At 66.7% G+C, this 14,714-nt stretch overlaps 1 protein-coding gene across 1 annotated transcript; it reads right to left on the bottom strand.

The window, feature by feature from the left end:
- Nucleotides 1-1,040: 1,040 nt before the first annotated feature.
- Nucleotides 1,041-13,133, bottom strand: EMID1 (EMI domain containing 1; the record flags this gene model as incomplete). The annotated part of the gene is given in 16 exon segments (XM_082491907.1): nt 1,041-1,180; nt 1,183-1,230; nt 2,759-2,849; nt 4,460-4,504; nt 4,618-4,662; nt 4,840-4,893; nt 5,017-5,069; nt 5,185-5,271; nt 5,511-5,648; nt 5,894-6,010; nt 6,157-6,283; nt 6,417-6,478; nt 6,604-6,690; nt 10,027-10,133; nt 10,279-10,392; nt 12,991-13,133. Coding segments are annotated over 16 exon segments (1,398 nt in total). The 3' UTR covers nt 1,041-1,100.
- Between the last annotated feature and the right edge of the window lie 1,581 nt (nt 13,134-14,714).

Raw genomic sequence — 14,714 nt, forward strand, 5'->3', positions numbered from 1 at the left:
TGTCCCATGGGTGTCCCAACAAGGGTGGGCATCCCATGGGTGGTGTGGCGCTGGTGGGTGTCCCGTGGGTGATATGGCATGGGTGGGTGTCCCAAGGGTGGTGTGGCACTGGTGGGTGTCCCATTGGTGGGGTAGAGTGGGTGGTGTGGCATATGGGGGTGTCTCATGGGTGACGTGATGTGGGTGGGCATCCTAAGGGTGGTGTGGCACAGGTAGGTGTCCTATGGATTGAGTGACATAAGTGGGTGTCCCATGGGTGTCCCATGGGTGGAACAGTGTGTGTGGGTGTCCCACTGGTGGCATAGAGTGTGTGGGTGTCCCAAGGGTGGTGTGGCATAGATGGGTGTCCCAAGGGTGGTGTGGCACAGGCTGTGTGGTGTCCCTTGGGTGGCAGGACATAGGTGGATGTCCCATGGGTGGCACGGCATGGGCAGGTGTCCCATGGGTGGCACGGCACAGCCACGTGGCCTCTGGGTCCCCTCCAGGTCACCACAGCCCACCTCCCCGTGGCCCCACCCCGGTGGCAACCCCATGGGAGCCCACCACCGTCCCCAGGATGGCCCCGGTCGGGACGCTGAGGGACACCGCAGGACATGGGGTCGGGAGGCGTTTAATGACCTCGAGGGTCCCAAAGCAGTGGGACAAAGCGCGCGGTGCAGTGGGGTCCCCATCCGCTGAGTGGGGGGTCCCCACCGCTGTGCCCCCCCCACCCCCGAGAGCCCCTTTCCCAGCGCCGGGGTGGCTGTGGGGACTTGGGGGGGACCGGTGGTGGGGGGGGGCAATGAAGCACCCCCAGAGCTGCACATAGAGATGGGGGGTAGAAATGGGGGGGGGGGGGGGGGGGGGCAGAGATGGCCCCCCCCAGCGATGGGGGGCAAAGCGGGGGTGGGGGAGGGGGCCGGTGCCGTGCCACCGGCTAGCACCAAGTGCCCTGTGGGGCCACGGGGACATTGGGGGGGGGGAACGGTGACCCCCATATTGCCCCCCCCCCCCACCCCGGGGCGATGCTCCTGCCCGTACCGGCACGGCGGTGGGCGCAGGGGGGTGGTGATGGGTGGGGGTGACATCCCCCCCCCCCCCCCGTTCTCCCACAGGGTCCCTCACTGCTTGCCGGGGGGCCACTGGCGGGGGGCCACGATGCGGTAGGGGGGGTGGCCGCTGCCACGCTTGCCGCGGGGGGGGCGGGTGCCACAGTGCCGGGGGGGGCACTGCCCGAGCCGGGCTCCGGTTCTGCGGGGAGGAAAGGAGAGAAGCATCAGGTGAGGGGTACCAGACCACCCCCCCACCCCAAAAAAAAAAAAAACAAACCACCCAAAACCAGTCACCCCAGCACAGGGTGTTGTGGGTGGGGGTCTGCTGCCCCACAGAAATGGGGTTCGTTGCCCCCCCCACCGGCAGCATCGAGCCCCACGGCTCCGGCTGTCCCCAGGGACCCCCATGGTGGGTGGGGGACTGGGTTGGGGGGGGGGGGGGGGAACACACAAGGGACATGAGCCCCCCCCCCCCCCCCATCCCCCCGGCACCCCTGCCTGGCACCCCCGGCTGGCACCCCGCGAGCCGGGGTCCCCCCTGCAGGAAAGCGCAGCTGGAAAGTGGAGGCGGAAGGGGAGGAAAAGGAGGGGGGGAGGGGGGGAGGAGCACCCGCCAACCCCCCAGCTGGGCACCCTGGCATGGGGGGGGGTCTCCCTTGGGCCAAGGAGGGGGCCAGGGGCTGGCTCCATCCAGGAGGAGCTCCAGGAGCTCCCCAGGTTGAAGGGTTCCTCCAAGGCTTCCCTTCATCCTTGGAGAGCTCCAGGAGCTGCCTTGGTCCAAGGAGGTCCATGGTCTCCTTTGGTCCCAGAAGGGCTCCAGGAGTTCCCTTGGTTCAAGAGCAGCTCCATGGTCTCCCTCCATCCAAGAGGAACTTCATGGTCTTCCTTGGTCCAAGGAGGTCTCCAAGGTTTCCCTTGGCCCAAAAGGGTCTCCATGGTCATCTCTCTGAATGCAAGAGGGTCTCCATGGTCTCCATTGGCCCTGGGGAGGCTGCAGGGGCTTCCTTGGCCCAAGAGGGTCTCTGTGGGTCTCCCTTGGTTTGAGAAGGGCTCCATGGTCTCCCTTGATGCTTGGGGAGTTCTAGGGTTTCCCTTGGCCCAAGAGGGTCTCCATGAGTCTCCCTTGGTTTGAGAAGGGCTCCATGGTCTCCCTTGATACTTGGATAGCTCCATGGTTTCCCTTGGCCCAAGAGGGTCTCCATAATCTCCCTTGGTTTGAGAAGGGCTCCATGGAATCCCTCGGTGCTTGGGGAGCTCTAGGGTTTCCCTTGCAGCATGAGGGTCTCCGTGGTCTCCCTCAGCCCTGGGGGGCTGCAGGGGCTCCCTTGGTTTGAGAAGGGCTCCATGGACTCCCTTGATACTTGGATAGCTCCATGGTTTCCCTTAGCCCAAAAGGGTCTCCATAATCTCCCTTGGTTTGAGAAGGGCTCCATGGTCTCCCTTGATGCTTGGGGAGCTCTAGAGTTTCTCTTGGTCCAAAAGGGTCTCCATGGTTGTCTCTCTCAATCCAAGAGGGGCTCTACAGTCTCCCTTGGTTCGAGAGGAACTCCCTTGGTGTCAGGAGCTTCAGGGTTTCTCTTGATCCAAGAGGGTCTCCATGATCTCCCTTGGTCCTGGGGACCTGCTCCCAGGGCTTCCAGCTCCCTGTGCTCCATGCCCGCTCCCAGGGGAGGCCGCCGCGCGCCCAGCTCATGCGGGGAGGGGAAGAGGGAAGGTGGCACGGTTACCTGGCCAGATGATGGCTTCCAGCAAGGTGACCCTTCTAGCCAGGACCTCCAGCCGGGCCTGCTGCCGCAGGAGGGTTTGGAAGCTACTGGCCTGGGGGAGAGTGAGAGAGCAGAGCAGAGCGCGCGTTCGCCCCGCGGCGGGCATGGCATGGCGTGGGTGGCACGGCGTGGGTGGCAATAGCGCGGCGTGGGTGGCATAGCATGGGTGCAGCCCCGGCGGGGTCGGGGGGGGGGAGGGTTGGTGCCGGTGCGATGGGTGGGGGGTGCCAGATGTCCCAGGAGGGTGCTCCTCCCGGTCTCGGAGGGGTGCCAGGGGGTCCCTCCATCCCCTGGGACAAGGGTCCACGTCCCCAGCAGTGCCCCCATGGGGACACAACTGTCCCCTGCGGGTCCCATGCCAGAGGGGTGCTCCCCTCGCCCACCCCCCCCCAGCGCACCAAATCCCTGTGCGTGTCCCCGGACATGGGGGGGGGACGACGGGACACATGTCCCCAACCTGCCTGGGGGACAAGCCACCAGCTTGTCCCCAAGATGGAGACTGTCACGGGTGTCCCTGCCCGAGGTGGGCACCCTGGGCAGTGCCTGGGGGGTCCGGGGGGGGGTTCCGGGGGTGCCCCCAGCCACGGGGGCAGGTAAGGGGTGCCCCGGTGGCCCTCGCCCTACGAGCGGTCCCCAGTGCTGGCCATGATGCTGCAGTGGGGGTGATGATGTCACGCACGTCTGATGACATCACACTGCAGCTGGGGGGGGGGGGGGGGGCAGCACCTTGCCCCCCCCGTACCTGGACACCCCCCTCCCCCCCTCCATGGCAGAGGGGAGGGGACGTCTCTCCCTGCTGCTCCATGACATCAACGAGCCACCCTGACGTCATGGGGGGCTGGTGACCTGCCGGTGGGCATGGGGAGGGGGGGGGTGTCCCTGTCCCCTCCCGTCGCCCCGGGGTGGCCCCCCCCCCCCTACTCACCGTAGAGCCCAATCATTGTTTCCAAGATTAAAACCCTCTCCGCTAAAATCTTCAGCGCCTCTCGGAGCTGGTGCAAACCCTCCCCCTGGGGAGAAGAGAGGGACGGAGGGGGTGAGGAGGAGGGGGAGAGGGGGGCAGACCCCCACATGGCCCTGGGCCACCTGCCCTGGAGGGGGGGGGACGGACACACAGAGGGGACACATGTACCACCCACCTCCCGGCACCCCCCGACTCACCGCACCGGCAGGGGAAGCAATGGGGGGACCCCATGGGGGTCCCCATCCTGGGGGTGGGATGAGGACGCTGGGGACCCCCAGGCCAGCGTTGGGGTCCTGGGGGTGGGGCGAGGACACTGGGCAGCACTGGGGACCCCCAACCAACGTTGGGGTCCTGGGGGTGGGATGAGGACGCTGGGGACCCCCAGGCCAGCGTTGGGGTCCTGGGGGTGGGGCGAGGACACTGGGCAGCACTGGGGACCCCCATGCTGTCACTGGGGTCCCAGGGACAATACGGGGCACTTGCCACCACCGGAGACCCCCATGCCACCGCTGGGGTGGTGGGGATGAACCATGGGCACCGCTGGGGACCTCCGTGCCACCATTGGTGTCCCAGGGACAAGACATTGAGGGGGATGGGGGGGAGCAGGGGAGGGGGCCCATCACCACCCCCCCGGCACCCGTGGGTGGCCGACCCCCATCGGTAGATGTGTCCCTGGTGCCACCTTCTCTGTCACTCACCCAAGTGCCCTTCTCGCCCGGCTCGCCCCTGGGACCCGGCTGGCCCTGAAACACAGAGAGGAGAGGGCCTGGCAGGGACAGGGGGGGGGACGGAGGGGGGGAACGGGGTGGGGGTGGGGGGGCTGCAGCCCGGGGGGGGTCCCGATCCAGCAACTTACCTGTGCCCCGTCCTGGCCGCGGCTGCCCGGGTGGCCCTGGGGACCCTGTGGGGTGAGGGGGGGGGTGGGAGGAGAGAGACCCCATCAGTACCCAGTTGGGGGGGACGGGGAGGGGGCACGGCTGGACCCTCCACCGTGGGAAATGCTGGCAGACACCCCCCCCACCCCCCCACCCCCCCAGCTGAGACCTGCCCAACTCATGTCACGCCACTGGGGACTCACCCTGTCTCCCTTCGCCCCGGGGGGGCCGGCGGCTCCTGGTGCCCCCGCTCTACCCTGCACAAGGACAAGGTGGGGGCCATCAGCCTGGGGATGGGGGGGGGGGGGGTGTCTGGGAGGGGGGGTGTGGGGGGGTCAGCCCACCCCGTGCCCCCCAATCCCAGTGTTCCCAGTACTTACGTCAGGTCCTGGGGGGCCGGGGGGGCCGATGGGACCTGGGGGGCCGGGGGGACCTACAAGGGGAGGGGGCACAGCTCAGCTCAGGCAGGGTGCTCCGCACTGGGGGGACCCACAAAATGCTCGGGGGGGGGGATAGGGAAGGGGTGGGGGGACACAGGGGACACTCACCCATCGGCCCCACAGGTCCGGGGGGTCCGACGGGACCCACGATGCCACCGGCAGCTTCGATGAAAGTGTTGGAGAGCAGCGGGTCTCCTGGGGGAGGACATGGGTGGTGGGGCAGGGACCAGACCCCCCCACCCCCGGGGGTCCCAGTACCGCCCAATTGGGCAGGATCTATCCACGCCGCCCCCAGCCTGGGCGGTGGTCCCCCAGTTCCCCCCCCCATAGCCCACTCCCCACGGCCAGAACCAGCACCGGGGGCAGGGATGCTCTGCCGTGGTTCCTCCCCCCCCCGGGGAGGTGACACCCCCACCCCCCCCGACCCTCCTTACTGGGTTCAGCTATGCGGGGTATCGCTGGCCCCACTGGGGCGGGAGGGCCCGGGGGGCCGGGGGGACCGGGTAACCCCTTCTCTCCGGGGAGCCCCCTGGCTCCATCCCGGCCGGGTGGTCCTGGGGGGCCGGGGGGACCTGCGGGGAGGAAGAGGAGGGTGAAGATTTGGGGGAGGGAGCATCCCTATTAAATTCCCGATGCCTGGAGATGCTCAGTGCTGGAGCCCTTCCGAACCCCCCCAAATCACTGCACAGACACCCCCCACCCCCCCAATCAATATCTGCCCGCCAGGAGGGGAGGGGGGGGCTCAACTGGGGCCCAGCTGGGACCCCCCCCTCCCCTCCCACCGCGGGTCCCCGTCCCCTGTCCCCCCTCCCCTTACCTGGTGGCCCCGTTGGACCCTTCGCCCCAGGAATGCCCGATGGTCCCCGTCCTCCCGCGTCTCCCTTGGGGCCGGGGGGGCCCCGCCAGCCGGGTGTCCCTGCGGCCGAGCAGCACCCTCAGGGGAGCACCCCCCGGGGACAGACCCTCGGTGGGTGCCCCCCACCCTACCCCAAAGCAAAGCACTGGATGGGGAAAAGGAAGGAGCGGGGGGGAGGGGAATTGGGGGGGGGGGGGGGGGGGGGGGGCAGCTGCCTGACTTACCGTCATCCCCGGGGCTCCCGCGGGCGGTGGGGGACCCCCAAAGCTGCCCGGTGTCCGGTCCCCTCCCCGGGGCGCTGCTTTTGGGTGCTGGGGAGTTGGGGGGTTCGGCCACCGTCAGCCGGGCTACCTAGCGAAGAGATGGGAGGGTTGGGTTCTGCAGTGGGGGGGGGACACCCCATAAAGCGACTCCCCCCCCCCCCTCCCTGGGCTTCTGTGTCCCTGGAGGGGTGGCGTGGTGGTATTTTGGGGGGGGGTCTCACCTGCGCCTCAAGGGTAGCGAGCCGGGCTGTCAGCTCCCCGACGCGGCTGCAGTTCAGGCACCCTGGGTGGGGGGGAAGCAGGGGGCACAGGCGGTTTGGGGGGGGGGGGGGACGGACACACGGACCACTCTTCACCCACGCTGATACAGCGTGTGGTGGCAAGGGAGTGGGGGGGGGGGACACCCACCTGAGAAAGCCGTGGGGCGCAGGGGGGGCCGGCGTGGGGCAGCGCTGGGGCGCCCAGCATCCCGCAGGGCGAGGAAGGTGTGAGCCTCTGCCGAAGGAAGGGGGGGGTGTCAGGAAGGGGGCACCCCCACTGGTGCGTTGCTGCTGGTGGGGGACCCCCCCCCCACCACCCAAAGGGGATGGGGCTGGGAAAGAAGTCGACTGCCCCTCGGCCCAAAATAGGGGCAGTTGGGGGAGGTGCAAGGGGCCCCGCTGCTTCTGCCCCATCCTCGCTGCTGGTGAGCTTCAGAGCCCCAAACCCACCCACGGCCCCAGGACAGATCCCCCCAGTCCCACCCGTGGGCCTGAACCAGACCCCCCCCCAAACCCACCCCTGACCACATGTCGGATCCCCCCCAAACCCACCCCATAACCCCAAGCTAGACACCCCGCAAACCCCTCCATGACCACCCAACAGAATCCCCCCCAACCCACCCCATAACCCTGAGCTAGACCCCCCCAAACCCACCCCTGACCACACACCAGATCCCCCCCAACCCACCCCATAACCCTGAGCTAGATCACCCCAAACCCACCCACATCAGATGTCCCCAACCCACCCCAAACCCCTCAGCCAGACCCCCCCAAACCCACCCATAATCATGTGGCAGATACCCCCCAACCCATCCCATCACCTTGAGCTAGACCCCTCCCAAACCCACCCCATAACCCTCAGCCAGAGCCCCCCAAACCCACCCCTGACCAGATCCCCCCAAACCACCCCATAACCACGAGCTAGACCCCCCAAACCCACCCACATCAGATGCCCCAACCCATCCCATAGCCCTCAGTCAGACCCCCCCAAACCCACCCCTGACCAGATCTCCCCCAAACCACCCCATCACCCCAAGATAGACCCCCAAACCCCCCCATGACCACACACCAGATCCCCCCCAAACTACCCTGTAATCCTGAGCTAGACCCCCACAAGCCACCCCATAACCCTCAGTCAGACCCCCCAAACCCTCCCATGACCATACACCACATCCCCCCCCTCCCCAAAACCTACCCATGGTCCTGAGCCAGACCCCCACAAACCCCCCCATAATCACATGCCAGATGCCCCCCAACCCACCCCATAACCCCGACCTAGACCCCTCCCAAACCACCCCATAACCCTCAGCCAGAGCCCCCCAAACCCACCCCTGACCAGATCCCCCCCAAACCACCCCATAACCCTGAGCTAGACCCCCCCAAACTCCCCCATGACCACACACCGGATCCCTTCAGCCAGACACCCAACCCCCCCCTCCCCCCCAAACCCTCCCCGGTCCTGAACCCCATCCCCCCAAACACCCCCATGGCCCCCACCCAGCTCCCCCCGGCGAGATCCCCCAGCTTGGGGGTGGCTTTGGGGTGGGGGGACGGGACACATTCTTGGAGACACTGCCCACATTGTGGGGTCCCAGCACCTCGTCCCCACCGTGGGAATCTGGGGACAGCAGCTCGGGGCCACCCGGGGTGGCAGGAAAGGGGTGTCTGGAGCAGAGCTGGTGGCATCGTACCCTCCCCCCTCCCTGCTCCCCCCCACGCTGTCACCCCACCCCGGGCACGGCCACCGCCATGCTGCAGGGGACAGCCAGCGCCGCCCTAAGTGGGCCCAGATGTGGGGCAGCTGGCCAAGCACGCACGGAGCAGGAGGAGGAGGAGGAGGAGGAAGACCCCCCCCCCACCCCGCCTCCCTCCCTGCCGCTGCCACCCAGCTGGCTCCGGAGCCCCTCGTGCCAGCCACTGTCCTGCACGCCCTCGGTGCCAACCCGCATGTCCCCAGGGTGTCCCCACCCCTGGGTGCCACCCTCTCGCTCTGCAGCCCCTGATCCCGCCGTGCCCCGCAGGGACGGTGACGGGCTGGGGGACAGCCAGGGTGCCGGGGGAGAGGGAGGGAGGAGGATGCGGGTGACATTGGGGACAAAGACACCCCACCCCCCCCCCCCGGGTAGGGAGGCAGGCTGGGGGCCAGCGGCGGAGGCGGCGGCGCCCGTCCCACCATGCATGGCACAGCCTCACACCCATTCATCCGCCCGCGCGCAGGCAGCTGCCCGTCCGCAGGCAGGCAGGCAGGCAGGCAGCCATCCCCTCGCGGGCACGGCCAGGCAGCCACCCACGTGGGAATGTCCGTCCGTCCGTCCATCCACCCACACCCCGTCTGTCTTTGCAGTTATTCACCCCTGGGCACAGCCGGTCAAGCATCCATCTGCCCACCCAGCCCTGCATCTACCCATCCAGCCCAACGCAGGGCCAGCCACCCGTCTGTCCGTCCGTCTGTCCACCCACCGGAATCCCTCTCCATCTATTCGTCCACCCATCCATCCGCATGCATGGACATCCACCCGCTTATCCACCCGCCCACCAACACGGGAACATCCATCTATCCACTTATCCATCCATCCGTGGACACAGCCATCCATCTGCCCACCCACAGGAACATCCATCCAGCCATCCACCCACCCACCCACCCACCAACACAGGAACATCCATCCATCCATCCATTTATCTATTCATCCATCCATGGACACAGCCATCCGTCCATTTACTCACAGGAACAGCCATCCATTCACTCACCCATCCATTGGCACATCCATCCACCTACCCACCCATCCACAGGAACATCTAGCCACCCACCTACAGGAACATCCATCCATTCATCCATCCATCCATCCACTCAACCATGGAACATCCATCCATCCATCCACCCACCCACAGAAGAACATCTATCCATCCATTCATCCAGCCCTCCATCCATCCACACAGAAGAACATCCATCCATTCATCCATCCACCCATCCATCCACACACCCACCCACAGAGGAACATCCATCCATCCCTTCATCTGTCCATCCATCCACACAGAAGAACATCTGTCCCTCCATCCATCCACACAGAAGAACATCCATCCATCCATCCATCTGTCCCTCCATCCGTCCACACAGAAGAACATCCATCCATCCATCCATCTGTCCCTCCATCCGTCCACACAGAAGAACATCCATCCATCCATCCCTCCATCTGTCCATCCCTCCATCTGTCCATCCCTCCATCTGTCCATCCATCCACCCACCCAGAGGAACATCCCTCCCTCCCTCCCTCCCTCCCTCCATCCCCAGAGGAACATCCATCCGTCCGTCCATCCAGAGGAACATCCCTCCCTCCCTCCATCCCCAGAGGAATATCCATCCCTCCATCCCTTCCTCCCACCCACACGTGGCTCCATCTCTCCATCCAGCCCTTCCCACCCCACCCATCCTTACCAGCGATGCCGATGGCTGGAGACCACAGCCTAGACACAACCCCTGGGTGCCACCGCCCCACCTCCACCATGGAGAGGACTAACAACCCAGCCCTGGGGCAGGATGAGGCCCCCTCCCACGGCCGTGCTGGCTCCTTACCCTCCTCGCAGTTGGCCCCGGCGTGCCCGGGGCAGCACCTCCACTCCAGCGCCGTCAGCGTCTTGTAGGTCACCCTGTAGATGGGCCTGATGATGGTGCGATAGCTGCTGGCGCAGAGCGGGACAACGCTGTCACATCCATCCCGGCTCTGGAACCCCAGGGAGGGGTGGCAGAAGAGCACCCATGGGTGCTAAGAGGGGGGTGGGGAAAGCCGGGTCCCTGCTTCCAGGGGACCTTGGTGGCATCTCTCACCTGCCCCCGCTGCAGGCCAGGGGCCAGCGGCAGCCCTGGAAGACCCGTTGGAGGAAGGTGCCATTCTGGACGTGGCATGACACCGTCCGTGTCACTGTGTAGGAGCACCAGTTGCTGGAAGGCAAACCGCCAGTGCCATCAGCCCTGCCCGGGGCAGGGGGGGGGGGGACACCCTGGGGCTGGCAGAGGTGACAGTGCCACCCGGGATGTCCCTCCCCTTCCCCAAGTCCTAGGGGTTCCCCTCCCCCGCAAATTGCCCTGGGAGATGCTTTTCGGGGTGCTGCCCCCCCCACCACCCCCCCCCAATCCCGGGCGGGGGCTGCCTTGGCACGCCATGGGGTGGGGGGGTGGGGGGAACTGGGGCCCCACATTCCTGCTGCATTCCCGGCTCGGCACGGCGCTGGCGCCGACTTGGCCTGGAGCGGGGCCCAGACACCCCCCCCCCCCCTCCTCCACCCCCCCCCCAACTCCGTGCGCCCCCAGCCCACCCCACACAAAGGCTCCTTTCTTTCGGGTGCCCGCCTGCCCCACGCCGGCTCTGCCCACCCCACCCCCCCCCCCCGCCTCAGTTTCCCCTTGCGGAGGAAGGAGGGGGAGACACCCCCCCCCCCCCCCCAAATGCCACAACGCCGTCCTCCACGGCGGCTCCCAACTCTGAGGTTGTACAATTTGGGTCAAAATCTGAGCGGTTTTGGGACCGCCGCGGCGTTGCGCAGCCCCCGCGAGCAGGGAGGAGGTGGGGGGACGAGCGGGCATCGGTGGGGGGGGGGACGACGACACAGATGGGGACACAATTGTCTGGGAGTTGGGGTGTGTGTGTGTGTGTGTGTGTGTGTGTGTGTCACAGCATGGTGGCACAGGGCCACGAAAGCGCCGAGCTCGCCGGGGGCGGCTGTCTCCACGCCGCGTCGAGGCGGGGAAGAACGGGGGGGGTGGGGGGGGGGGGCAACGACACCTCCGGTCCCCGTCGTCCCCCCCCTTACGCAGGGTGACAGCCTTCCTCCCCCCAACATCATCATCGTCACCCTCCTCGCTTCCCACCCTGGGTGGCCACCATGCTCCTGGGCACGGGCGCTGCGTCGGGGCGAGGACGCGGCGGCGGTGCCAAACGCCGGCGGGGACGGGGATGGGGATGGATGGGGACGGGTCCCGGCCCGTTTCGGCTCCCGCCCGGCGGACGTGGGGGAATGCCCTCCCGGGAAGCGGGGCGAGAACCGGCGGGCATCGGCGTGCGAGCGCTCGCGTGGCCCGGTATGACCCAGCTCACCCGCTGCTGGGCCACCACTCGTGCACCGAGCGGGTCAGGGCTCTGCCGCCGGCGGCGTACACGCACCCGGGGTCGAACCCACAGCGGGGTTGGCTCCGAATCCCACTCCCCCTTCCCAAAACCCGCCTGTTGGCTTCACGCCCCCCGCCTCCGCTTGGGCGTGTGGGACCCCACACCAACCAACTGGATGGGGTGGGATGGAGTGGGGGCTTGCGGGTGCCCCCACGGTGGCAAGTGGGTGCTGGGCTGGGGGGGGGGGATATTCCGGGGATGGGGTGGGTTGGGACACACACACACACACACACACACAGACACACACACACACAGACACGGCGGGGTGGTCCCAAGGCGCCGGGGGCTTCCTGGGTTTGGCCGGGAGGGGAAGGGGAAATGAGGCAGCATCTGCCCGTCGCCTCGTCGACCCGAGCGGAACCGGGAGGTCCCGGCAATCCGGTGCCGGAGACATGGCCAGAGCCAAAGATTTCCTGTAAACAACCCCCCCCCCCCCCCCAGCGCCACCCCGCCTGCCGCTCCGTCGGGACGGGACAGTGGGGACAAGGACCACGGACCCCCAAAATGGGCAGCGGGCTGCCCTGGCTCCCGCCGCCTGCCGGGGACAGGACGCTGAGGCCAGGGCCGGTGACCCCGCACCAGCCCCAGCAGTCCCAGTTTGTCCAGGCAGCCCCAGTAGCTCCAGCAGTCCCAGTATGCCCAGCTAGCCCCAGTAGTCCCAGCACCTTGCTACCCTGGTAGCCCTGATAACCCCAGCAGCGATGCTAGACCCAGAAAGTCCTGCTAGCCCCAGTAACCACCCAGTAAGCACCAGCAACTCTTGCTAGTCCCATTAACACCCAGCCCCAGTACATCCCGCTAGTCCCAGTAAGCCCCTGGTAACCACCAGTCCCAGTAAGTCTAACTAGCCCCAGTAAACCCCCTGATAACTCCCAGCCCTGATATGTCCTGCTGGCCCCAGTAGCCCCCAGGCCCGGAAAGACCAGCTAGCCCCAGCAACCCCTCCAGTAAGCCCCAGCAACCCCTCCAGTAAGCCCCAGCCCCAGTAAGTCCTGCTGGCCCCAGTAGCCCCCAGTAAGCCCCAGCCCGGGCAGCCCCGCAGACTTCCCAGTCCTGGTAGCCTCAGCAGCACGGACCGAGCAGCTCCTGCCCCGCACCCCCCGGTACCCACTGCCCCCCGGTACCCGCACCCCCCGGTACCCGCACCCCCCGGTACCCACTGCCCCCTGGTACCCGCACCCCCCGGTACCCGCACCCCCCGGTACCCGCATCCCCCCGGTACCCGCATCCCCCCGGTACCCGCATCCCCATCTCGCCGGTCCCCCCCGCTCTCCATGCCCGGTTCCCCCCGTTCCCGGACACCCCCCCCGGTACTTGTACTCCATCTCCCCGGTGTTCCACCCCCCCCCCCCCTCCCCCGGTGCCCCCGGTACCTGCGGGCGGCGGGCTGCAGCACGGCCGGGCTCCAGGAGGCGGCGGCGGGCGGCGGCAGCGGCGGCAGGAGCAGGCAGCAGAGGCAGAGGCAGAGCACCAGGGGTGCAGGCAGGAGCAGGCAGCGGCGGCAGGGCCCCGCCATGGGCTCGGTGCTGCCCGGGCACCGCCACCGGCACCGCCACCGGCAGCGAGCGGGGCGGCGGGAGGGGGAGGGGAGGAGGAGGAGGAGGAGGGATGAAGGAGGAGGAGGAGGGATGGAGGAGGAGGAGAGATGGAGGAGGAGGAGGAGGAGGGAACCCCCCCCCCGCCTTCCGCCCCGCCGGCGCGGGGGTCCCGCTGGCGGCACGGACATGGAGGGGGGGGGGCAATATTTGGGGGGGGGACACGACACACGGGCCCGGGGGGGGGGGCTCAGCTCAGGGAGGGGGCACGATGCGGGAGGGGTGGTGGTGGGGTCCCTCTCCGTGGCCCTCTGCGTGGGGTACACACGCGTGTGCCTCTGCGTGCATGGGCACACGCGTGTGTGTGCTGCTGTGTGTGCACGGGGACCCCCCAGTGTGCGTGTCCCTGTGTGTGGGGGGTGCACACGTGTGTGTGCATCCCTGTGCGTGCACATGTGTGTGCGTGGGTGGGTTCACACGTATGTGACCTTCTGAGTGCGCATATGTACACACGTGTGTGTGCATGGGGACACGCAGCTGTGTGGCTCTGTGCATGTGTACACACGTGTGTGTGCGTGGGGTCACACGTATGTGTGCGTGGGTTCACACATATGTGACCTTCTCTGTGTGCATGGGGACACACATCTGTGTGGCTCTGTGTGTGCACGTGTACACGTGCGTGTGTGATAGTTCACACATATGTGACCTTCTGAGTGCGCATGTGCACACACGTGTGTGTGCAAGGGTTCACACGTAGGTGTGCATGGGTTCACACATATGTGACAGTCTCTGTGTGCATGTGTACACATGTGTGTGTGCGTGGGGACACACATATGTGACCTTCTGGGTGCGCATGTGTACACACATGTGTGTGCAAGGGTACACACGTGCGTGTGCATGGCTTCACACATATGTGACCTTCTGTGTGTGCATGTGTACACACACGTGTGTACATGGGGACACACATATGTGACCTGTGTGTGCATGTGTACACATGTGTGTGTGCATGGGGACACACATCTGTGTGGCTCTGTGCATGTGTACACACGTGCGTGTGCATGGCTTCACACATATGTGACCTTCTGTGTGTGCATGTGTACACACACGTGTGTACATGGGGACACACATCTGAGTGGCTCTGTGTGCACGTGTGTGTGCATGGGGACACACGGCTCTGTGGCTCTGTGTGTGCATGTGTACACGTGTGTGTGTGGGTTCACACATATGTGACCTTCTGAGTGTGCATGTGTACATGTGTGTGTGTGCATGGGTTCACACATGTGTGACCTGTGTGTGCATGTGTACACACGTGTGTGTGCATGCGTTCACACATATGTGACCTTCTGCATGTGCATGGGTACACACGTGTGCGTGCATTACTGTGTGTGATTACACACGTGTGTGTGCATGGAGGTGTGCGTGGGGACACAGATGTGTGTGCACCTGCGTGTGCACGGGTCCACACACGTGTGCGCGCGCACATCCGTGTCTCCTCACGCCCACACCCGTGTGCCCATCCGTGTGTGACGTCCTGCAGGTCCGTGCGTGCGTCACTGTGCACA

This window comes from Vanellus vanellus (genome assembly GCF_965231255.1).
Source record: "Vanellus vanellus genome assembly, chromosome: 16".
Lineage (NCBI taxonomy): Eukaryota > Metazoa > Chordata > Aves > Charadriiformes > Charadriidae > Vanellus > Vanellus vanellus.